The 24,702-nt window shown below is 37.4% G+C and overlaps 1 protein-coding gene across 1 annotated transcript in view; it reads right to left on the bottom strand.

The window, feature by feature from the left end:
• Nucleotides 1–1,500: 1,500 nt before the first annotated feature.
• Nucleotides 1,501–24,702, bottom strand: part of RIMS4 (regulating synaptic membrane exocytosis 4) — a 176,805-nt gene continuing 153,603 nt past the window's right edge. Inside the window, exons 3-6 of the mRNA XM_075176983.1 lie at nucleotides 18,270–18,379; nucleotides 17,532–17,633; nucleotides 9,585–9,724; nucleotides 1,501–2,618 (exon numbers count right to left, since the gene is read on the bottom strand). Coding sequence (XP_075033084.1) covers nucleotides 2,400–2,618; nucleotides 9,585–9,724; nucleotides 17,532–17,633; nucleotides 18,270–18,379 — 571 coding nt within the window. The 3' untranslated portion in view covers nucleotides 1,501–2,399. The remainder of the gene's footprint in view (nucleotides 2,619–9,584; nucleotides 9,725–17,531; nucleotides 17,634–18,269; nucleotides 18,380–24,702) is intronic.

Here is a 24,702-nt window from a genome sequence, read left to right as displayed (position 1 = left end):
TTTCTGCATATTTTGGTATCTGGTGATGACTTACAATTCTAGATTTAGCACATATCTGATTTTGTTTTCGTTAAGGGCCATAGAAAAAGCATATTGAACACACCAGTTTATTTGCATTTTTTGTTTAAATGAAAACTTTAAAATGCGAATAAGGGGGATTGCCATCTATAATGAAGAGTCAGAGAAACAAATTCTACTTTGTGGAAAATTCAATAGCCTTCCTCTTGTGGCCAATGTTATTTAGAAAGACCGCAGTAGTCATTTAGTTGATGTCATTAAGTTATTGGTCAACTGTCACTCCTTAAGTGTAGTAATTAATTGGAAAACCTTAGAAGAATGAATTAGGGGAGATAGCTTTCAGGGTGTTAAAGGTTTTAGGTTATTTTCTACATTTTTTGAAGCATCTACCCATTCTTCAAAATAAATATATTATTTATATCTTACATTTGTGTTAAAACACACACAAAAATATATATGTTAACTAAGCTATGAGTAACACTGAAAAAGTAGAACTAATTCAGTACGAGCAATGTACATTTAGTTAAAAGTCATGCACCTCACTAAACAATGAGAGGAGTTAGGGAAATTTTCTCATTATTTTAGTGAGATTGTCTCTAAAGTGCTTCACTTGTTGACCAAAATATTTTGTGTCGGCACAAGCCTGTGTCATGCTCTAATAACCCACGGGGGGAAAGTATTGATTCAAAGGGCTGCCATGTAAATGACATTACCCAGAATTCTACTCTAAACAGGAGAGGCTTATAGACATCCAAAGGGAAACACATGTATATATCATGAGATAAGACTCCTTATTTTTCACTGCTGAAAATTACACATTCATTTTCAATGCCTATTACATACGAAACATAATGTACCTTAAATATAGTCTTGATAGTAAGGAACTAAAGATCTAGCTGAAAAAGTTGAGCTATCTAGCCTTCACAGTTCCTCTTAACTTCCCGGCAGAGCATATGATGCGTATGGTTCCATTCAAAATAGTTAAGTAATTATGTGTGCAATAAAATGGCTCGTGCCTCCACCATATGGACAAAAACATGCTTAACGGTCCTTAGACATATGAATGCAAAAGTGTTCAAAGGCATGACAAAATATTAAAACACACAATACGTAGTCAAATAGAATGACCTACACTCTGAAATATATGTACACTAACATAAAATATTCCTTATATTCTCTTAAAAACATGTATCTTTGTTATTTTGGTATTGGGATATTTTAAAATCAGCAGCAAAACATATTAGAATAGACTGTACGTACGAGCTATACATTTCTTTTTGCTTATTAAGCTTGGAAGAGTTTTATTTTGTTATTTTTAAAATTGTGGTGTGCAAAGCATTACTATTTCTCTGTGCCCTAATTGCCTCTATGATGTGAGGCTTTAAAACAGGATTGTTTTGTAGTAAGATAACATGATTTTAAAGGGAAAGTACAATATCATCTATAAGTGAATCACATTATTATATTTATTAAATTCCTGTTTGGCGATATATATATATATTTGTAATATATTTTTTCATTACTTCCCTTTACGCTATTATAGCAGTGGTACCACGGTCCTTCTAAAGAAGTAAAGGATTCACTTAAAATAATTTTGGTATTCTTGAATTCTTTCTATTCTATGGTAAAGGACAATTCAAAATATATGTATTTTCAAATATGATTTGTCTCATACTGCTAAACACATGCTTAAAATGTACATAGTTTGTAAATGATGAACTAGTTCATTAAACTATATGCTGGTATACAATGGCTTTAATTTATATTGGTCAATAGCACTTTAATAAAAAGTGCTTCCCTGATCAAATCATACATACTACCTATTTCATTATCTACTCTAATTCAATTACATATTTCATTCCTTAACTGATTTATCAACTGCATTGGCCAAGTAGTAAAAGACACTTCCTGGTAGATTGGCACAGCTTTTAAATCACAAGATATTTTGTTTCACAAATAAATAAAATATTATTCCCAATGAAAAGTTGCAGTCTTTTCTAAGCATCTTATAGTCATTTCTACCATGTTCCACACACTTTGTTCTAGGAATGTTTGAAAAGTTCTTGATAGAAAGTTATGAAAATACCTTTCTCTAGAATAAAAGATACTGCAACTTTTGACGATTCTCACTCTTGGATTCAAGAACATACATCAAACAATGTGAGAATAGAGGTATTTGTATGACTGTACACCCAGGATGGTCACCCAAGGTTACTTTCATACACAAGAGGAAACCACACTTTCTTCTCTCTGAAGGTCGCTTGGTTGCGTTCAGCTTCCAACACCTGGTCAAACATGCAACATGTTTGAGGTCGGAGATCCAAACAAAGCTTTGTTAGTGGGTTATAAAAAAGATAGTCAAGAGGTCAATTTCTTTACTATTAAGATCTCTCACAACATGGTCCCACAGTGCTTTCCAAGGAAAGTTGAGAAGCTTGACGGAGAAGAGGAGCTGTTGATGGATCAACCATTGACGAGGTTGGGAATAACTTGTACCAGCCGATAACCATGCTTGACAAATCCAACTCTTCTAGAAGTATTCTCGCCACTCCCATGAAATGCTTTCTCTCCATCCTGCCATAATTTCCCCAAACCATCACCTTTAAGACAACACATATATAGTTATTGTCATACAACATCAACTATGACATTTCACATATTAATTATTAACAAAATGAAGGCATTAGAGCTCATGATACACAGCAGGGCTGTAGCGATGGAATTATATCTTGGTTGAATGGACCCTTGTATTGGATACACCATTAATTTTAATTTATATGACTAATTTATTACCTCTCATTTAAGCTGATTATCTACATTTTCATTTAATGTTGATTAACAAGTTTAATATATTCCTTGAATACCCTTTAAATGAAAGTACTAACAATGATATATATTGTCGTAAAAGTGTTGTCCTTTTAATACTTTTGCTTTATGGCTATTTTCTGTGTTTTTAACCAAGGTCATAGTTGCATTGAGGCAGATATGTTTATTTTTGCTGCACTGTGACATGACACAAAGTATTTATATGGTTTGCACTAGCCACAATTCTCTTCTGTCCAAATACAACAATAATAAACATCTGTTCTTGTTCATATGAAGGTGTGAATCTTATTCTGAATAGTGTGTGCTATAATAATAGGGGTGCAAGAACCTGTAACAAGGAGGCTTCAGACTGAGGTGTCTTGGGGTACACTCCCTGGCACTCCTAGCCTGTGCACGTGTGGCCAGACATAACTCTACCCCTGAGCCGTGACAGTCACCTAGATACAGTGGAGGCAGTCATTTTGCTGATTGAACCAATGTTCAGCCAATCAATTTACCAGGAACTAGTGTCATCACAGAGACAGGAGGAACTAGTATATTGGTAACAGGTACACTTAAAAAAAATAGTTAGCTTAAAGAGGTGCAAGTGCTTAAGACATCCATTAAAGCTCTTCATTGCAAGTAAAGAATATTTTTTATTGGTCATCGTCTGTTACAATTGTTACCACCATGAATTATATACTTAAAACTGCATTACCGCCTAAGGAGCCCTGGGGGGTATTAAATACATCTGTTTTTCCTGGGGCTGTAAAACAGAACTAGCAAAACTATTTAGATTGCAAATTTTAAATAGCAAAGGAGGGAGTGTGTGAATGTGAGAACCAATGACAAGTCGCAATAAAGAGATTGTGGCTTCTGATTGGTCCTTCTGTTCATCAGCCCTTCCCAGGTTTTCAGCTGGGGCTTTAAGAGGAATGGCTCCATGCTGATATTTTACAGTGGGATCTAGCTAGAGAAATGGGCACCTTAGTATATATAATATTTTACTAGGTGGTAGTGCGCTTTAAGGCATATGCATAAACCATATTTTTTCCCCTTGCATAAATAATCCCTTAATCTTTCATTACTGTCCTGTTGTGTGTCCTAAGATTCCACCTCATGATTTAAAAACTAGAACAAACAGAGTCAAATCCCTTGAATCTACTTATGAATACATTTAGTTTCAAATTGTATAAAGCTGTATAGGGATCAGCGACTGTGCCAACAGTTACAATGATATTACAGCAACTCTAAAGAGCTAGAATGGTATAAGAGTTCCTAATTGCTTTCTCTGGGATGTAGTTTCAAATTAAATTATGTAGTACTTGAAGAGAAAAGACATTGATACAAGTCATCTGTTGAATACAGCGATACAAAAAAGTATACAATAGATATCTCCGGCGCTAATAGGTAGCATGAAAAACATGCAAATATCAGAAAAACATCAAATGCAGCAAATCAAAAAGAGGAAGTGCAAATCCTCTAATAAACATACAAAACAAACCATGAGATGTTCAAATCAAATAAATACACATAAAAAATATGTATAAAAATATATGAAAATAAATGTACAAACAGCTCATAATATAGTAATACCTCTGATTACTGAATACAATGCATAAGTAAAATCAATAATCACATAAAATGATCCACAGGCTCATAGGGACCTATATATATATATATATATATATATATATATATATATATATATATATATATATATATACACACAGTGAGACAAATATCTCTATAGAGTAGCATAAAAATTGGCTTTCAACAATTGTCTCTATAACCAGAAGAGTGGTAACTCTGTATTAAAATGTTGGCAAAACAAGCTCTATTCCACCTGATTCCGGTGTCTTGATACAAAAAAGTATCTTGCATAGAATTGTCAGAAAGCCAACTTAGTAATAGGCATTTTGCAAAGTTCACTTTCATTTTATCACAGAGAAACAGTGTTAACCTTTCCACCAATTCCTGTGCCAGACTGGATATTATTATTCAATTTCCAGCTTATTTAAAGAGCTACGTCATGGTTCTGTTTTAATTTTAACACAAATGCCAAAAGTGGCAATGTGTAATCCACAGTTACTCTGCCATTGTGTGTTCAGAATCACTATAATTAGCAGTGATAAAAAATACTGTAATATTCTCTATTAAAACTCAAGAAGCAACACAGTTTACTAACATGTTAATATACTAACCCTTAAAGAACTAGCCAGTAAGATTCAACCTTATTCATTTTATCCGGAGGGAGTCCAACAACAAAGCGACAACAATAAATCCATTCATTTAAAGAAAATGTACACATTTTAAAGCTTTCAAATGGTACTTCTCATTGCATTTATTTTTTATAAATTTACATACTTTTGATGCATGACAAAATCAGAGGCAATGGTGGCAAATGTTTCTTCTGTCTCCCTTGGAGCAACATATGTAGGGGCAGCTCCCTGAAACAACCTCCATTGCCCTCCCCTGCACAGACCAACTTAACTCTCCTAACCTTGGGGAGCTGCTACCAACTGAACAGCTCTATTTCCTCTTGTGTACTGAACTGTGCAGCCCAGTGCAGTACAGGAAAATGATCATATTGGGCAAGTTATATTACTGTATCTTCTGCTGAACTGAACTAGGAATATTAGACAATAGACTGGAAGCAGCTCCATGAGCCAGGAGGAATGCTCAGGCTGTCTGAATGTTTCCACCACCTGAGTGCTCTTCTCGGGAATGAGCTCTGCCTTGTTTACTGAACTACTAGGAAATGGGCTTTATTGTACATTGGCCACCAAGTAATGGGTCTTACTGTACATTAACTACCAGGGAACATTGTAAACTGCCCTGTGGGAATCAGTTGTTGTACACTGGGCTCCAAGCAAAAGAACTCTCTTGTACACTGGGCCATTATGGAATGCAGCTGTTATTTAATATCTTGCTCTCCATTCACATTAGAGCCAGTGACATGACACCGAGAAGATTTCTAAAAAATCGATTCACTGTTCACAGTTACTGCAGTGCTGGCTGCTAAAATGAAAGATATAAAACAAGTGAGCTGTCAGGCTAACAGCAGCCTTTATGAAGGCATCATCATGAAGACATCATACTTCGGCTGAGAGATGCAAGTACAGATCGGACAGCTGTCCAGACTGCAGGATAAAGTGGGGTAATGTATCCTGCACTGCACTGGGCTCAGTAGATATATAACTCCTGTCCGTAGCCCTCCATGGATTCCAGCTGTCTTATGTCCCATCCTTCTTTACCCTTCTCTCCCACCCCATTTAGCAGTGTGATAAAGCAGCCAGGAAGCAACAGAAGTAACAATCCAATATTTTTGAACACCTTTGACATAAAAAACACATAGTGCATACATTTAAAATCTACTAAGTTAAACTATGATAGCAACACAGATGAAAAAAAACCAAACAAAATAACAATAGACAATGGCACTGTATTGTTTAAAGGTATATAATGTTTAAAAACCCTTATTCCTTTTTAAAATTCCCAGTCAATTAAAAAGAATGTAGTCAATTCACAGTATCAAAATGCTTAGCAGTCAGCACGTATATTTCACTAGCTTGCATGGCTGTGTGGGAGGGTAAGACTGACAATCGTTTTATAACTGCATGGTTACTTTGTCAAGTATATTAAGTACAAAAGTAACCACAACCTTCTACAAACACTTACCAAGAAAAGAAAAGAAAAGAAAAGAAGAATATATACTTAGCTCTCCTACTTCCTTGCTTTGAGTGATGAACATGGCCCTGATTCATTAAGGATCTCAACTTGAGAAACTTCTTATTTCAGTCTCCTGGACAAAACCATGTTACAATGCAAGGGGTGCAAATTAGTATTCTGTTTTGCATATAAGTTAAACACTGCCTGTTTTTTCATGTAGCACACAAATACTTGATAGCTTATTTGTACACTGAAATTTAAAGTTGATATTTGTGTGCTACTTGAAAAAAACAGGCAGTATTTAACTTATGTGCAAAACAGAATACTAATTTGCACCCCTTGCATTGTAACATGGTTTTGTCCAGGAGACTGAAATAAGAAGTTTCTCAAGTTAAGATCCTTAATGAATCAGGCCCCATTTGTTAAACTATGCACTTATCAGACCAGACAGTTGCAAAGAAAAGAAAAAAGCTCAGGCAGGTCAGAAGCCTTTGTAATACACAAAATGGTACATACACTGACGCTCGCTTATATAAGCTATACACTTACATTGTGAGCCTCAGTTAGGGACAAGAAGCCTAGTTAATATAATGGGAAGGCAAAGCAGCCAAGAAGTCTAGCGGGTAATGCCACATTTCATGTGTAATCATCACCATTAGATTAGCGAAGCTTTCACTTAAATTTAAAGTTTATTTCATTACATGTCATATATTAAATTAGAAGGAAAATCAAACCCTGCAATATCTGTATGGCTCTTGTGCAGCGCTTCTGAGGGTCTTGATTTTCCAAGGACAATTATGTTTTTCCCACTAGAGTCACCAACTTAAGTCATCAAGTTAAAATGTATACTTTCCTAGAATTTAGAGTTCAGTGAATTAACTTCCTGTCACATTGTTGTTTCAGTTTCCAAATAAAAAAAAAAAATCAGAGTCCTATTTGTGGGTGTCCTTACTTAGTTTTTAAGAGGGAACTTCCACATTACAATCCTGCTGAACCCTAACAAAAGCAACGAGGAATGCTTTAGTAACCACCCTAAGTCACTTCTGAACATAGATTTATATGCTATGGTAATCTCAAACAGACTAAACACGTAAACTGCTAAACGCAGACCAGGTAGACTTCACTCTACTCATAATATATCCAAAGTCAGTAAGAGTTGATTTCCTTTAGAGTTTGACATACATCAATACTGTTGCGTAACAAATGTATTTGGTTTTGTGCATGCCCACCTGACATGTGTACATATAGCTGTGTTTATCGATGTCTGCATATTGCTGACTTGTATTCTCTTACACTTGGATAAGTGAAACAGAGCAGACAACGGCAGACAAAAACAGGCTGAATACAGTAACAGTGTGTTCATGTAATTGTGATAGAATTAGACATGGGCACATCCCCATATACACATGCTTTTTCTTGGGTGCATCTTTTCCTACATATGTTTGGTGTGAAAATGCATCAAATTGTAAATGAACCCTGATCTCGTTAGAAGCAGAGAAAGCTTTTGACAGAGTGAGCTGATCATTTATGGAGCAGGTTCTCCATATAATAAACTTTCCCCCAAAATTATGCGAGTTTATCCGAGCCTTACATTCTAATCCATCTGTATGAATAAACGCAAATGACTCCCTATAATACATGTCTTCACTTACTAACAACACTAATTTCTATTTCAGTACTACAAAATGCTAAAATGAATGGATCTAAAACTAAAGCCATGAATATATTAGTTCTCTCAGATGTGGAGAACCACCTTGCATCACTATATCCTTCCCATCTCATCAAAACTACCAAGGACTTAAAGTCACTTCCAGACTATTATTATTTAGTAGCTTAAACTTAATTTTTAGCTGGGTAATATTTTAAATTAATATATACTTTGTGGGCATTTCCAAACATTTTATTCATTTTGCAACAACAATCTAGTTAGTTAAATTACTGGTAATGTCTTTCTGATAAAGTATACATTGGGTGTAGTACCGCTTCTAAGTATGTAGTAGCACTATAGTCTATTGAAAACAAATAGAGAATAAGAGTATAATGCACCACTGTAGGCTGGTGAAGGCAAGGCTGGTGCTACAACTAGGCGATCTAAGGCAGTCACATCACCTAGAGAGCCAAGGTTTTATCATGCCACCGAGCACTGGCCACCTGTTTTTTAAATATACATTAAACATGCCCTTCTTCCTGATTGGCTGACTGTAATTCAGAGTGGGTGATAATGGGGAAGTTAAATACAGGGGGGTGGGGGATTTGAAGCAGGTAGAAATATCTTACAAAAGAGGGTGAAGGGGGGATGAGTTAGAAAGGAGTGTGAGGGGGAAATTAATTTGAGAGAAAAGAGGGAGGATGAATTACAGGAGAATTGAAGAATTACTGGGACGAAGATTTATGAATTACAGTGTAACTACAGTGTAGGAAAGAGAGGAGGAAATGAATTATAGATGGAGAAGGCTGTTGGGGATAAAATAATTACAGTGGAATGGGGAGGACGGTTGTGGAAAAGTAAATGACAAGTGAGAGGGCTTCATTGCAGAAATGTGTTGAGGGGCGGGGTTTAAAGAATGGCGAGCGAGTTGGAAAGTGTGCCACATGGAAATTATGCTGTCACTGACATAGCCACGCCCATTCCATGTCATGGCCGTGACCCCTCCAGTGTTGGAGTGAGGGTAAAGGGGCTGATACCTCGCTTAGCGTGCTTAGTATGGCAGCACCGGCCTGGCACCAAGCCATTCTATTTAATCAACAAGTCTGCACTTTCAGTAGTTTTACTGATGGCCTGATTCACTGAAAGTTGTGGAATAGAAAACAAATTTATGAGGAGTATAGTAAGGAGACTGATACAAAGATCATTGACCTTATATTGACTTACAGTACACCTCAACACATTGAAGTAGACGTCAGTAGGATGTACTGCATCAACATCTGCCTCCATAGAGCGCCCATGTATACTGTCAGCACATCTCTCATTAGATGTTAGTGATCTCTATGCGAGTATCCATCTATCGGCCATAACATAAGTTATTATAAGACTGGCTGTGCTGCATGGCCTTACAGTGTCAATGGGAAAAATAGTTTTTTACACTCACCTGTACCACTTTCCCTTGCGGGCTCTCTGAAAATACAAGAACCTGATTGTACAACGGATCTAATGATTTCCGGGCAACTTTTGTCTTCTTCTTAGCGACACACAGTCCGTTCTCTAACAGATAAACCTTTATGTAAGCAGCTGGAAGATATAATATAGACAGTATTAAAAATGATTACCACAGAATCCGATCAGCAGATTGCACACTGAGCAGCATATGGACAATGCTTGCTGCGAAACGCTGAAACTAGTTCAGAAATGGTCTTTTTTATTTGTAGTATATAAAGACATGTATAATGATACTGTACAAAGTTTTATAGACACATCACCAAACTAACAAAGTGTCTAACAGAATTATGTGCACAGCTGTAGCAGTGCTTTGAGATGCTCACTCACAATGTCCAATACAATTAATTTGATAAAAAAAAGATGATTTGCAGAGATTGTTATTCATTTTTCTACTATATTATGTATGATTGAAAGCAAGATGTTAAATGAATAGCTTCTGTTTAGCGCTGTTAAATGTTCTGCAACAATGTTTTGCAACAATGGAACAGTGAGTGACAGTAGTGTTTGATGCCTGCCTGCTGTGATCTTTTCAACTTTAATTAATATATGTCAACTAAAGTCTCCAGCTCACATGTAGACAACTGTAACATATGCTTATTTTTCTATCAGAAGTTATTAGCAGTCATTTACAAAGTATCTTATTATCAATTGGATTGGATATAAATAAAAAACAGAAATTGTGTGACATTCTTTTTTAACTGAAACTGAAGGCAGACTCGCATGTGTGTCCTCGAATCAAAGATGCACTTTGTTTGTTTTTGTTTGTTTCTTTAGTGTTTTTATTGATTTTTGTTTCATCAAAGAAAATTCAAAGAATAGTTAAGGATGCATCTGAAAAGAATGCAGCACACACTTTCAGGGTTCTCCTATAGATAGGTGCAGATATATAGGTGTGTTATAGCTCTTATAAGGATTAATAGAAAGAGACCAGTTTGCATATTCACCAAGCTCCATGCAACACTGTTGGTTACAGTTTTTCTCAAACAGCAGATCAGACATCCAATAACTACGGGTTGTCAGTGTAGAGACCAGTGATGGGCAACCTGAAACGGTTTGGGGGCCACATGGTGCAGGCCCCAAGACTTCAAATGGCATCACATTACCCTGAATCTCAGTAATAAGTTATAAAAATAAATTTATTCAAAGACAGATATAGCTATCTGTATTTTTGTTTACTATTATTATTAATTTTTGTTTATAGGGCGCCACAAGGTGCCCGTAGCGCACATAGAGCACAGTAACTCAGTAAGCTCAATTCACAGCTCGAGAGGGTGGGGGGTATCTGCAAACAACAGGGTCCAAAAGGAGGGCGCGGAGGACAGGGAGACCCCCAGAGGGAGGAGGAGGGCCCTCGAGGAGGAGGGCAAAGTAGCTGGAGAGCAGAGTTAGAAGTGGTGGAAACAGGAGGAGAGATGGCCCTGCTCAGAGGAGCGTACAATCTAAGGGTAGGGGTGGACAGACAGAGAAACGCAGGGGAGAGAGGGAGAGTAGGGGGACGGAGGCAGGGAAGGGGAAAGAAGGGGGAGAGGCAGAGGATAAGGTAGGTAGTTAAGTGGGAGACTGTAAGGCTTTAAGAAAAAGGTGGGGTTTTAAAGCCCGTTTGAAGCTGGACAGGTTAGGGGAAGTTCTGATGGAGGGAGGGAGCTTGTTCCAGTGGAGGGGGGCAGCGCGGGCGAAGTCTTGTATACGCGCGTGGGAGGATAACGTAATAACATATCAGCAGGCATTTTAAACAAGTGTCACAAGCTATAGCAAAGAAATCTGACAATAAAGCAGGAAGGAGCTGGGGGCGGCAGGTGAAGGCATGGAGGGCCGGCTGTTGCCCATCACTGGTATAGAGTCATACCAGAATCACTATTCATTATTTTACATCCTAAAAACACTTTAAACTAACTCTTAATCTACCATAGCATGAAATAAAATAAAAACTGTCTATACTGATATATTACATTTCTAGGCCTTGGAATTGTGTCAGACATGCAGACAGTAATAATATAAATATCAGATAGAATCAATAAAGAAACAAAAATATGTAAAGTCATGTGTAATAATACATGTGGGAATTTAAATGTCAAATTAAATGAAAGATACTTGTGGATGATTTTCCTATCATATCAATATCTACATCACATGGCGCTCACTCCTTTAATGATCTATGCCGCATTAAGACATTTTTATTATAGCCCAAACATACATGAGACCTACAATAAACTGGACATATTTGATGTGTTTGTAAAAGTTGCAGAAAAATGTGGAGTATAAAGTCAGAGCAGAACGCACAGAAAAAAAGTATTCAACCTGTTAATAATATAGTAATCATTGAAACAACATTTTGGGGTATATTTACTAAGCTGCGGGTTTGAAAAAGTGGGAATGTTGCCTATAGCAACCAATCAGATTCTAGCTTTCATTTATTTAGTACTTTCTACAAAATGACAGCTAGAATCTGATTGGTTGCTATAGGCAACATCCCCACTTTTTCAAACCCGCAGCTTAGTAAATCTAGCCCTTACACTTTTGTTTACCCCATGAAATACATTAATGATGATGTTATTAATGTCAATTGTACATAAAATGTATTTTTACAGTTGCTCTTCACTGCAAACACAAATGTTCTAGCTTACATACGCTACCGTCATCACTATCACTTGGCACTCACACCTGCCCTATGGTTGGTGCAACTGGTACGACTGAAAAACTATTACCTTGGAGATGCCCAAAACTTGAATCAGACGCTAGTGCGAGTTCTCGTCTTTGGCACACCCTTACTGTACATTCACTATGTGCATACAGCCCCTCACTCCCTTTTCGCTCTTGAAGGCGTAGGCTGTTTGTAGTGCTCTTTACGTTCAAAGATGAATTGGAAGTTCTTGTGTTCCCTGGCATTCCCTGCCCATTTCTGGGCATACACAGTGCAAGTTATGCACATATTGGTACTTATGGTCTCTAATGAATCAGGCCCTATATATTTTAGTTATACAGTATATTAGTCACTGTATGAGCTTTGTTGGCAACTATATTATATTTTTAGATGCATCTTTGTGTATGTTTGCCACTAACTTTGCTCCCCATTATTTAGACTTTCTTTTTGGATCCCCTTGAGGAAAATCCTTGAACTGTAATATATGACTCGGGTGGCCCAGGTCTATTTATTACTGATTGATTTTCTGTTATAACATACAGCAGTGACTATTAGCGGACGTTATTGACAGACATCAGTTTAATCATATTTCTGCTTGTTAGCAGGTGGTTAATCAATGGCACATTATTCTCTACTGACATATGTTTTAGAATAGAAATATGAAAAACCTAAGTTATAAACTACCATGCCAATGTATTTCTAGATAATGCCGATCTGTTTCAGCTTCTAAAAATAGGATAATAAACATTCTTCATATTGCTTTTTTTTTTTTACTTTTTTTTATCTTAAAAGTATATGCAGGGGTGTAACTAGACATTTGAGGTCCCCATTTCAAAATTTTGAAAGTGCCCCTAATGTTTCTAGGAAGGGACACTCTCCCATCCAAGCCTCTAACTTACCTAACTGTAAACTCTGCTGGGTGCCGTGCAGAACTTCCTGCTTATAGAGGGAGAGAACAACAGAGTTCCTTTGCTCTCTGATCAGAATTTAATACTGGAGACATAGAATGTCAGTTCTTACATGACATTCTGGGGCTTCAAATGCCTTGCAGTGTTGGCACACAGTTGTAACACAGTATGGAGATCATTAAGTTCTCTGCTGACCGCAAACACTACACTATTCTCCTCTGAGTGCAGCAGAAACACAGGGTCCGGCAGCTGCTAGCCCCCTGTTACATCAGCAACTGTGCCCATTAGTATAAACATACAGTACTTATAGTGCCCATTTAAAGTTCATAATAGATTCAAAAATTGCATCTATACATCTGCAGTACATGTGACCTTTCCATATAACTGACTATATAATTACTTGCAGCATAATGTATGTGCAGAACACGCTTATTACAGTATGTAGGAAGGCACTCACAGTTTATGTGCATGCAATTCAGAGGGAAAATGGATACGATAAAAGGTATACTGGATCATAACTGCTGAGGTTTTCATGGGGACACAGGTATATCACCCATATAATATTCATGTAATGGCGGTGCAGAATAACAGTCACTGAAATAGCATTTGTGCTGAAGGAGGCACATTGTAGCTTGTCTCATATGCGGCATGACAGCTGATAAGGGAATGTAACTGATTATCAGGTACATTTACCAAATAAAGTTGCCACTCAGTGTATGTCACTTTTTTAAGCGGTTACAGACTTGGGGGTAAATTTATCAAGCTGCGGGTTTGAAAAAGTGGAGATGTTGCCTATAGCAACCTATCAGATGCTAGTTATCATTTATTTAGTACAATCTACAAAATGACAGCTAGAATCTGCTTGGTTGCTATAGGCAACATCTCACTTTTTCAAACCTGCAGCTTGACAAATTTACCCCTTGGACTGAAAAGCTGGTGTGTTTAAGAGTATTAGTGGCTGGTCCTGGCAGCCACTGTAATGCAGTTTTGTTTTTAACCGAATAGTGTACTCTTCATTCCCAGTCACTTACCTCTTACTTTCCATGCAGAATACAAGGGGATGTGTTTTATAGGGTCAACCCAGCCCACAATCACAGTGATATGGGTCACTTTAAATTACCAGCAGTGCAGTTTCCTACTTTAACTACAATGTGAGGACTTAAACAAAGACCAGAGAAGCAAATGCCGTAAGGACAACTTATTTGCTTTTACAATATGAAGGTGGCACTTAAAGTTGCCAGTACTTCTGCCAACACTGCAGTTATTGCACTCCTCAATGTTTAATATATCTATGTGGCTATTATGCAGCTATAGCTGTTTATTCAGCCTCTTTTGCTCATACCACATGTAGTAATCATTACATTGACACATGGCAGAGCGACCATACGTCATATGCATAACATAACACTACACTTAGACAAATGCATAAGGCAACTCTGGCTCCTTACAGTTCAATGTCATTTAGCTATCTGATACAGGAGGTATGAGAAATGCATCATATGCATAACATAACACTACCCTCAGGTAGGTAACACTGCAATATTATGCTACATTGTAATATAGATACTGGCATTTGGATGCATCAGCAGTAAAGAAGTGTCATACATGTAACATAACACTACACTTACGTAGGCAACAATACTGTAGAGCACTGTATTATAGATGTTGGAGTATGGATTTGGCTGGAGGAAAGATAGGATAGTTATTATCATCAATTTCTTAACCAAGCTGTTTGAAAATCACTTTTAACCGAATAGATATGGACAAACCTTCTCCGGTCAGCCATTTACAACTAGTGGAAAATCTTTTGTGATTCAGATACAGTAGGTACGGAAAATACATCATCTGCATAACATAACACTGCACACGTGTAGATGACATATCGTAATATTGTATTACATTATATTGTGGGTGCTGCCATATGGATGCATAAAGAGCAAGGATGTTTCATATGCAGAATATAACTTTACACTTAGGTAGGTAGATGACATAAGGCTTGTCCGGCTCCATTCAGTTCTATGGAGCCTTAGTGTAAGGAATGCAAAGAGAAGTTGCATTCCTTCCTCTCATGTGTTTTTTTATTTTATTTCCCTTTGGATTAGGTCATGGATGAAGATTACCTATGGACTACTTCAGGATGAAGATTCCCTTTGGATTTAGCAGATTAATAATATGGTAAATGTTGCCGACTCTTCACATCTTTACATAATAGTCTACCACACGCATGACGATACTCCCGGTCAGGGCACGATCAGTGTCCAACCTGACCTCAGCATAATCACCAAATTATTTATGAAGTGGGAAAGTCTAACCCTCGTGGACCAACTGAAGCATCACCAGGGCCAGGATGCAAACGGTTGTTTGTATTGAGAGCAAATTTTGCACATGCATGCAATTTTAGTATATAAACCAAGATAAGCTAATATAAGGTATGTCATTTTTAAATGTTTAACAAACCTTTAATATGGAAATAGGCAGATTCCTCCTTTAAATGTCACTATTCTGCAAGACAAAGCCCTGCAGCTTTTCTTGTTTTCAGGCTGCGAGGCATTTCACCCCAGCACAGATTTATTAGATATTGAATATTTCCTTTAAAATAATAGCACTATTTTGTAGGCCTTTGCTGAATTACATCCAGTTATTTGAAAGAGCTTTCTGAAAACAGCTGCAGTGCTTGTTCAATTTCCAATAATAACACAGAGCCGCAAGCCTGGCAATCTCTAGTGCTACAATTATTTGGCAAACAACGGAATCTTGATGAATAATGTATTTTTCCGTTTAACTTTCTGCTTCAGAGACCTAAAAATCCTAATGAATAAAAGTTGAACGTCTCCCCACGTGTTCTAAAGGCTAAGCTGTTCAGTTATGTCTATCCATGTTCCTCTGTGATTAGCTTGAATTTCTTAAAGTGAACCCAACAAGTTGAATTAATTAATTTTCTTTTTTTCTTTGCAGTTTATTCTGTTGAATTTGTTGTGAACCTTCTAATATTATGATTGGCTAAAAGATTGTACTAGCCGTATGCATTTCTGCACCGATAGGCTAATGGTTGCTTCTAACCCTGCCCACATGATTGTCTAAAAGATTGTTCTAGCTCTATGCATTTCTGCACCGATTGGCTAACAGATGCCTCTAACCCTGCCCACATGATTGGCTAAAAGATTGTTCTAGCTCTTTGCATTTCTGCACTGATTGGCTAACAGTTGCTTCCAATCCTGCCCACAACTAGGACAATGATTTTTGGGGAATGGAAATAGCTGCAACAAAGGGGAAAGAGACCTGCCCATTTTGTCTCTGCTTCAAAAGAGTAACCCCACTGATGTCTATTACTTATTGCCATCAATCCAGATTTAGCTGCTCTTGAGGAACAAGTAAATAGTAGAAGTTTCAATTTAAATCTTCAGTGATGGCTAAAACTACAGAGAACAATTGTAAAACATGAAAACAGTATAGCAAGGCAGCAAGTAATGCTGGCTGCTTAGGCTGTTTTCATATACATCATCATCATCATCTATTTATATAGCACCACTAATTTCACAGCGCTGTACAGAGAACTCACTCACACCAGTCCATGCCCCATTGGAGCTTACAGTCTAATTTCCCTAACAGAGAGAGAGACTAGGATCATGTGATAGCAGCCAATTGACCTACTAATATGTTTTTAGAGTGTGGGAGGAAACCAGAGCATCTGGAGGAAACCCACGCAAACACGGGAAGAACATACAAACACCAAACAGATAAGGCCATGTTCGGGAATTGAACTCTTGACACCAGCGCTGTGAGGTTGAAGTGTTAACCACTAAGCCATCATGATGCCCAACATTGTATACATTTTATAAAAACAGTAACTCCATAAGCGTTTACAGTTAAAATGACAAAAGTTATCTTAAAACGGAGAATAATAAAAAAAAAATTGTGCCAGACAAGGACCAACAAGCGCTCCCAGTAAGGAATCTGTTTCAACTTTAACAGTGTAGTTTCCAGAAGCACCTTCTAGGATTCAACTGGCTCCCAATCAACCAGTGAAATCAATATTAGATTAGAGAACAATATATAGTAGACAGAGCAAGTGAAAGATCACAGAATGGAACACAATCATTTTGATATTTGTATTCATGTTTCCAGAAACCAAAAATCAGACACAGATCTAAACATATCCCTCAACGGTAATGTTTTTCCAGATTCTGCTGGGAACAAAACCAAAGGCCTATTTTGACCTAAAATGACCCGTGTTTGCAGTTCCGCACCTTGGGAGGTATGTATACGTTAGTTTCATTTACTAGGAACAACAAAAGTCAATCAAACACATATCTGATATAGGTTAATATACCTGGTGGTGTTTTGGAGCCGGCTTTGGCTGTTAGTCCACGAGCTTGGATAATTTCCACTTCAAGTTGTCCATTTCTTTCCAGTAGCCCTACCTCAACATCCCCTAAGGAAAACAAATATATACAGCATAACAACACATATATTACATAATCTAAATGATTTTTACTTTACAGTGCAACAATCACAGGTTGTGTTTAGTTCAAAATTTCCTTTCAACCATGTAATTCTGCATTCACTTATCCATGTTCAGGTTTGGATTTCATTGTGTTTTCACTTCCCAAGTTGACTTTAAATCTGTTTTTAAACCAGCAAACCAATGGTAAAATAGATTTATAGGCAAGGTCAAATTCAGAGAGCAGTTTGGACTCCAGCCTATGTCTCTGCTATTACCAAAGGTATTCATTATGCATGCAAAATTGCTTAGCAGCAAGTAGTAAAATGGTTATTATAGATAAGACTCCACTGCCGCCCATAAGTCTTTAGTTACAGCTGAATAAGGAGACATGCACATTCTAGAACTATATATCTGTACAGCAGGTCATGACATACTGACGTTAGGCAAAGCACAGCATCAAACAACAGTCAATTAGATCATCAGGTGTCCTTTTTATTAGGGCACCTGATGATGAACAATACACTTATGCTTGTGAAGATAAACTGCAGGATTTTTTAGAAGGAAAGCAATGTTTCAATGGCTCATATGAGCTATAAATCAGATCCTCTACTTGACGTCACTTACCCATCGATGTAGTTGCTAGCGTTTGGCGGCCAACAAACTGAGCTGGACCCATGCCGGAAAGGAAGTCACTAAATTGTCCATCGGATGCCAGCATTCCACTGTAGTTCAAGCTGCAGTTGAAAGTATATTGTTAATGTCATAAAAACAAGCATACAATACACCATACACATTTTGAGATCAAGCTGAAAAGGTTCGCTGTGCAAAAGTGTAAATTTCACATCAAAGTCCAGGCTCCTACCACTTTAATCCCACCGTTTTCATTAAATACATTTTCTCCTATTATACTGCCAGGTCCAGGGTTACACTCATCATAACAGTGAGGGGACATTTTGACTGTGTTTATTATATGTGGCATTTGTGTGTACAAAACTTTATATTTTTTATACTAGCCAAAGAGCACCTGGAAATATGCTTCTCCGCTGAAGTGTTGCAGCTCTGTAAATATTATCATCATGGCTGGCAAAGTTCAAACACATAAGGTTGGTAAAAGATGCCTGTTCAAATCAAGGTGCACAATATCACCAAAGAGAGTATTGCACTGTGTCTCAGCAGCTTAATGACCTCGGGCCTGATTCAATAATGAACTTAAATTAAGAAGTTTCTATTTAAGTCTCCTGGACAAAACCATGTTACAATACAAGGGGTGAAAATTAGTTTTCTGTTTTGCACATAAGTTAAATACTGGCTGTTTTTTCATGTAGCACACAAATACTTGATAGCTTATTTGTACACTGAAATTTAAAGTTGATATTTGTGTGCTACATGAAAAAACAGTCAGTATTTAACTTATGTGCAAAACAGAAAACTAATTTTCACCCCTTGCATTGTAACATGGTTTTGTCCAGGAGACTGAGATAAGAAACTTCTTAATTTAAGTACCTTAATGAATCAGGTCTCTCATCTGAAGCTCTGACTTCCTACTTTAAAGTTCCTTCAGCAAGGACAGCAACGGAAATAAAAAGGAGATACAATATACTTTCGGGACGTGAGTAACTAGGGAGAGCAAAGCAAAAAAAAAAGTGTAAGTTTGCTCCTGGACAAACCATGTTACAATGCAAGGGGGGCAAATCAGTTCATTATTGTTAACATAAGTTAAATACTAGCTACTTTTTCCTGTAGCACACAAATACTTTATAGCTTTATTTTTACACTGAAATGTAAAGTTGATCTAGGATATGTCCTATCCCAACTAAAAATCAGTCCCACATTTTAAATTTGCCCAGGTGCAAAGTTACTTCTTTTTAATGCATTGCTCTCCTTAATGACTCAGGTCCTCACACTCCAGTAAAATGTACTTAAAATGGTATATAGGGCTACAGCGCACAAGCATTATTTAAATCTGTATCTCCTTCATTCTGTGTTTCTAGCTGATTGCAGACCAGATTCAATCTCACATTGATGGATAGATCTTGGAGGAATGTTCTACTTTCCATCTCCCTGTTTCATCATCAGTTTTACTACGGCGATAGTGTGTCTTTCCTTATAGATGAATGACCTCTGAGGTTGCAGACACCAAACATTAACCCTTATACAGGTGAAAATTTTTAGAATAAGCAAATCAACATTTGGGGCTAGATTTACTAAGCTGCGGGTTTGAAAAAGTGGGGATGTTGCCTATAGCAACCAATCTTATTCTAGCTGTCATTTTGTAGAAGGTACTAAATAAATGAAAACTAGAATCCGATTGGTTGCTATAGGCAACATCCCCACTTTTTCAAACCCGCAGCTTAGTAAATCTAGCCCGTGGTCTACAACTTGTCTGTTAATTGGAGTTGACATTTGTGTTGTGCTGTCTATTCTGCTTGAACAAAACAGAAGGAAATGACAGCGAGAGTTTGTGTGTGCAGAACTAGCATTGTACAACAAATCAGAAAAGCCATAAGTCAGCATTGAGTCTTGACAGGTTAGCAGGTTAGCTTAAAAAAAACATTGTCAAGATTTCTAAAGCAAACATTAACATAAAATTATCAAACATATTTTTAAAAGTTCATTTTCCTTTAAAAATATCCTGATCAGCTGCTATATTTATGTTCAGAGATTCTTGTTTTTAAGACCTACAAAAACAAATAAGTCTGAATGCCTTTACTTAAGAAGGCTTCTTACAGCATTAAAATGAAGGTTAGAAACAAATACGATCATGCTTCCCTATGGTCTATAATTTAATTTCTATAATAATACGGAGCAAAAAAGTGCATCATTCGTAACAATTAGTGAGACAGCAAAAAGAAAACACAGCTGATTCAATTAACAGAAACTTCAGCATTATAATTTCTTCAGGCAGTCTCTGTTTTTTATTTTCATCTGTTTTAAAAGTGAATAAGATACTTTGTTTTATAAGTCTTTGATCAGGAAAAAACATGGAGAAATAGGCGAAGAAGCATAAAAACACACAAGGGGAGTCAAAGTATAGCAGGGACTGTCTAAGTGGTGGCCACGGGAATGAATATAACCCAAACACCTTAACTAGGCAGAAAGATAGGTTAGAGATTGGAACCATGCTCTGTATCGTACTTCAGCCTGACGATGCCTAATGTCATAGGGAACAGTAATATCTATGTGGTTTCCCCTGATGTGTGTTTCATTCCTGTATCAATGAAGGTAAATGTAAACATACTTGTTTAAGGAACCCTTTAATCATAATGTTATAAATAAGCAGGAACAGAGTGGATATAGTTTGCAGAAGAGGTAAAGCAATGTAAGGAGGCAGAGCTAGGGGCAATGAAATATATTATTTCAGTTGGGTTGGGGAAACATAATGTACATTAAAGCAAGGAGGATTGGACGAAGTAACATTTAGGGCTAGATTTACTAAGCTGCGGGTTTGAAAAAGTGGGGATGTTGCCTATAGCAACCAATCAGATTCTAGCTATCATTTTGTAGAAGGTACTAATAAATGAAAGCTAGAATCTGATTGGTTGCTATAGGCAACATCCCCACTCTTTCAAACCCGCAGCTTAGTAAATCTAGCCCTTACTCTTAAGTCGGGTTGGTTTTGGGAAATATAGAATGTATTATTGGTAATGATGTGGTAACATAACTAGATTGCAGCGAACAATGTATGAATTGCACAATTATTATTATCCTTTATATAATGCCAACATATTATGCAGCATGTTAAATTCAGAGAACACTTATTCAATCACATCAGTCTCTGCTCCCGTGGAACCTACAATCTAACATCCATAACTTACACACCATTTCATTCATAAACCAGTTAGCATACCAGTATATTTTGTACTGTGGGTGGAGGCAGGGCAGAAGCGCTAGTCACGCCACCAGATTGTGGCCACGCCCTCCATGGTGATGCGGCCACGTTCCCAATGTAACATGTCCACATCCCCGGGGCGATGTGGTCATGCCACCTTAGCTATATGTCCTGAACTGAAGTGCGGCAAATTGGGAAGCACGAATGCAACAAAAATATGCATAAATAAAGGTTGTTCAAAATATAAACAGCTGACAATTATATTTTTATTTTACACACATGGTTGTATTTATATATATACAGTATATATATATTTGCCCAGTCATGTTTACAATTAGAAAAATAAATAAATAAAATTTATTCGCTTATATTTCACAAAATCCCACAATCCAAAACAGTTTTTCTACATTTTAACCCCCTTCTCTGTCCTCCTCCCCCACCCCTCATCAATTGCATCATGCCAGAGGACTTTGCCACCTACTTAAAAAAAATAACTTAACAGGCCTGATTCATTAAGTAGAGCAAAGCATAAATAAGGAGTAACTTTAAACCTGGGCAAAACCATGTGGCATTGGAGGGGGAGGTAAATTTAAAATGCAGGGACATATTCATAGTTGGGGTAGGGCATGTCCTAGGACCTAGATCAACTTTAAATTTCAGTGTAAAAATAAAGCTATCAAGTATGTGTGCTAGATGAAAAAACAGCCAGTATTTAACTTATGTGCAAAATAATAAACTCATTTGCACCCCTTGCATTGTAACGTGGTTTGTCCCAGAGAACATTTGCTCCTTTTTTTGGCTTTACTTTCCTTAATGACTCAGGCTCAAAATGGTTTTGATATACAGACACCAGTCTTTAAATTGTAAGTGCTACTGTGTTTTGTGCCTCATTGCCCCTTGGTGTCAAGTTAGTGTTTACAAAAAATATATAATGTCACTTCCTGAATGAACTACAGAACTAGCTGCCAAGACAAATCAAATTGTACCCATCATCTACACACCGTCATTGTGTGTGCTGTACTAATGCTTAGCCTATCAATTGTCTAGTAAATTATGACAACTATGAGATACAGAACACCAACAACATGTTATTTTGCTCTTTTCTTTGTACAGTTATCTATAACAAGTTCTCTCTCTAGTTAACCTTGTTAGGGTTGATAAATGATACCCCATTCTTACTGCACCAAAATCCCGGGTTTTTGCCGGGGCGAGCTCAAATGACCCAGGTCTTGGTACAGTATGAATGGTACAAGTCAAAAATCCCGGGTCTAAAAACCCGGGTCTTCAACCCGGGATTTATCGAGGGGTAATTCCCGGGTCGGACCCGGGTTGCCTGCACTATGAATGGTCCAACCCGGGTTGCACAGAAAACAAGCTGATTGGCTGTCTGCCTGTCTCTGGAGGATGATGTCATCGGTGGGAGCCCGTGGAAGATTCGAGAAGGAGTTTAGGAGAAATGGAGAAATTTTTCAGCCAATGAAAAATGCTCTGGTGATGACTCCCACAAATTGCCAGGGCACAGACTTGTGCAGTATGAATGGGGTCAACCCGGGAAATTCCCGGGTCCGAGGTGCAGTATGAATGGTGTTTCTGAGCTGGGACGCTCCGAGCCCCGGCAAAAACCCGGCTTGAAAAACCCGGGATATCGCCGGGGCGGCAGTATGAAAGCGGTATAAGTTAGAGATCTACAATCTAACTAAAGTTAGATATTGGACTGTACTACACACAAGGAAATACATAGGAAACAGACTTAAATTATAACCCACAGCCTATGTCTTATTTTGGAAGATTTGTGACAAGTTTGACTTGGTCTGTTACAAAAAACTATTTCAAGAACTTCTTCAGAAATGGGTAAAGTTTAATTATTAATAGCCAGTGAGTTAAATTTGTTCTGTCTAATAAAAGAAGCTATTTTTTCAATAAGATTATGTTATAGCCAGATACAAAGTACCTCATTTAAGTTGGGCATGTGCTAATATTTTGTAGCATAATATACTCCTTTACGTACTACACACGTGGACCGAAAATGCCTCCGTATTTGGACTTTTGCGTATTGCAGACTTGCGTCCCCTTACTATTGGGAAGCTGGAATGAGGGAGGGCCAGTGTAAGCTGAGTACAGTAAGGCTGTGTTCATATAAGTGCAACATAATTAGATGAGGGTGTATCTCTTGAAGGTACTGCAAAAGTGGTGCAAAGATACATGACAATGATGACCCTAAGCAGCACTAACTAGATGCTTCTGATTGGCTGATTGTGTATTAACCTCTTCAGCTGATAGTACTTGATTCAGAGGCTAAATTATATTAAGATGCTGCAGTCAAGGGACTTATTTAACCTTTCTATTTGGACCACTGAATGAGAAGCTTTGCATTTGCTTTTTAAAGGCTTAAACAACAGATGTAGTGGTTAAATTTTATATGGAAAACGCAACTTTCACCTTTATTAATAACAGTCAAAACACTATTCTCTCTTGTGTACATGACACTTCATTAAATTACTATATTGTGTACAAATGGGGTAATATGCCATTGGCATTTATTACTAACACTATCAAGCCACATCTCTATGCTATCGTTCGGCATAAGTATACACACTTGTACACTTTGAGTATGCCTGACGCAAATGCTAATGTGTTTGAATTGTATACATCTTGAAAATCGACCTACTCATCATAGACACATAAGTACTCTCTTTTTTTTTGCATATGTCTTTTTCTACATATGTTCGGTGTGCAAATGCATCCAACTCTTAGGGGCATATTCAATTAGCTTTGCGGTCCGTGATTACACGCGACTGCACGAATCCTGCAGCCGCGCGTAATCACAGACTGAAAAGCTAATTGAATATGCCCCTAAGGGGCAGATTCAATTCCCCACGTTGCTTTAGAACAACACAGGACGGGCACAATTACTATTACTACGGTAATAGATGCGCATTATTACCATTAGCATGTTAATTTCAATACTGATTTTTGCTCGCAGCTCTGTGAGTAAAAATCCACTTTAAAATTACCGTACTAATGGTAATAATGTGCGCCCCGCATTGTTCTAAAGAACAATGTGGGGAATTGAATATACCCCTAAATGAGGTAAAATATTTTATTATGTTTCGAGAACAAAATATACTCGCTTGCGCTATGGTTTAAAACAGCAGTTACAGATGAACATATTTATAGGTTGTTCTCTGACTCAGACATATAATTTACTACCTTAATGATCACACACCT

Source organism: Mixophyes fleayi, chromosome 6, assembly GCF_038048845.1.
Source record: "Mixophyes fleayi isolate aMixFle1 chromosome 6, aMixFle1.hap1, whole genome shotgun sequence".
In the NCBI taxonomy this organism is placed as follows: domain Eukaryota; kingdom Metazoa; phylum Chordata; class Amphibia; order Anura; family Limnodynastidae; genus Mixophyes; species Mixophyes fleayi.
The sequence above is the reverse complement of the archived record's forward strand: the minus strand, read 5'-3'. Positions and strand labels throughout refer to the sequence as shown.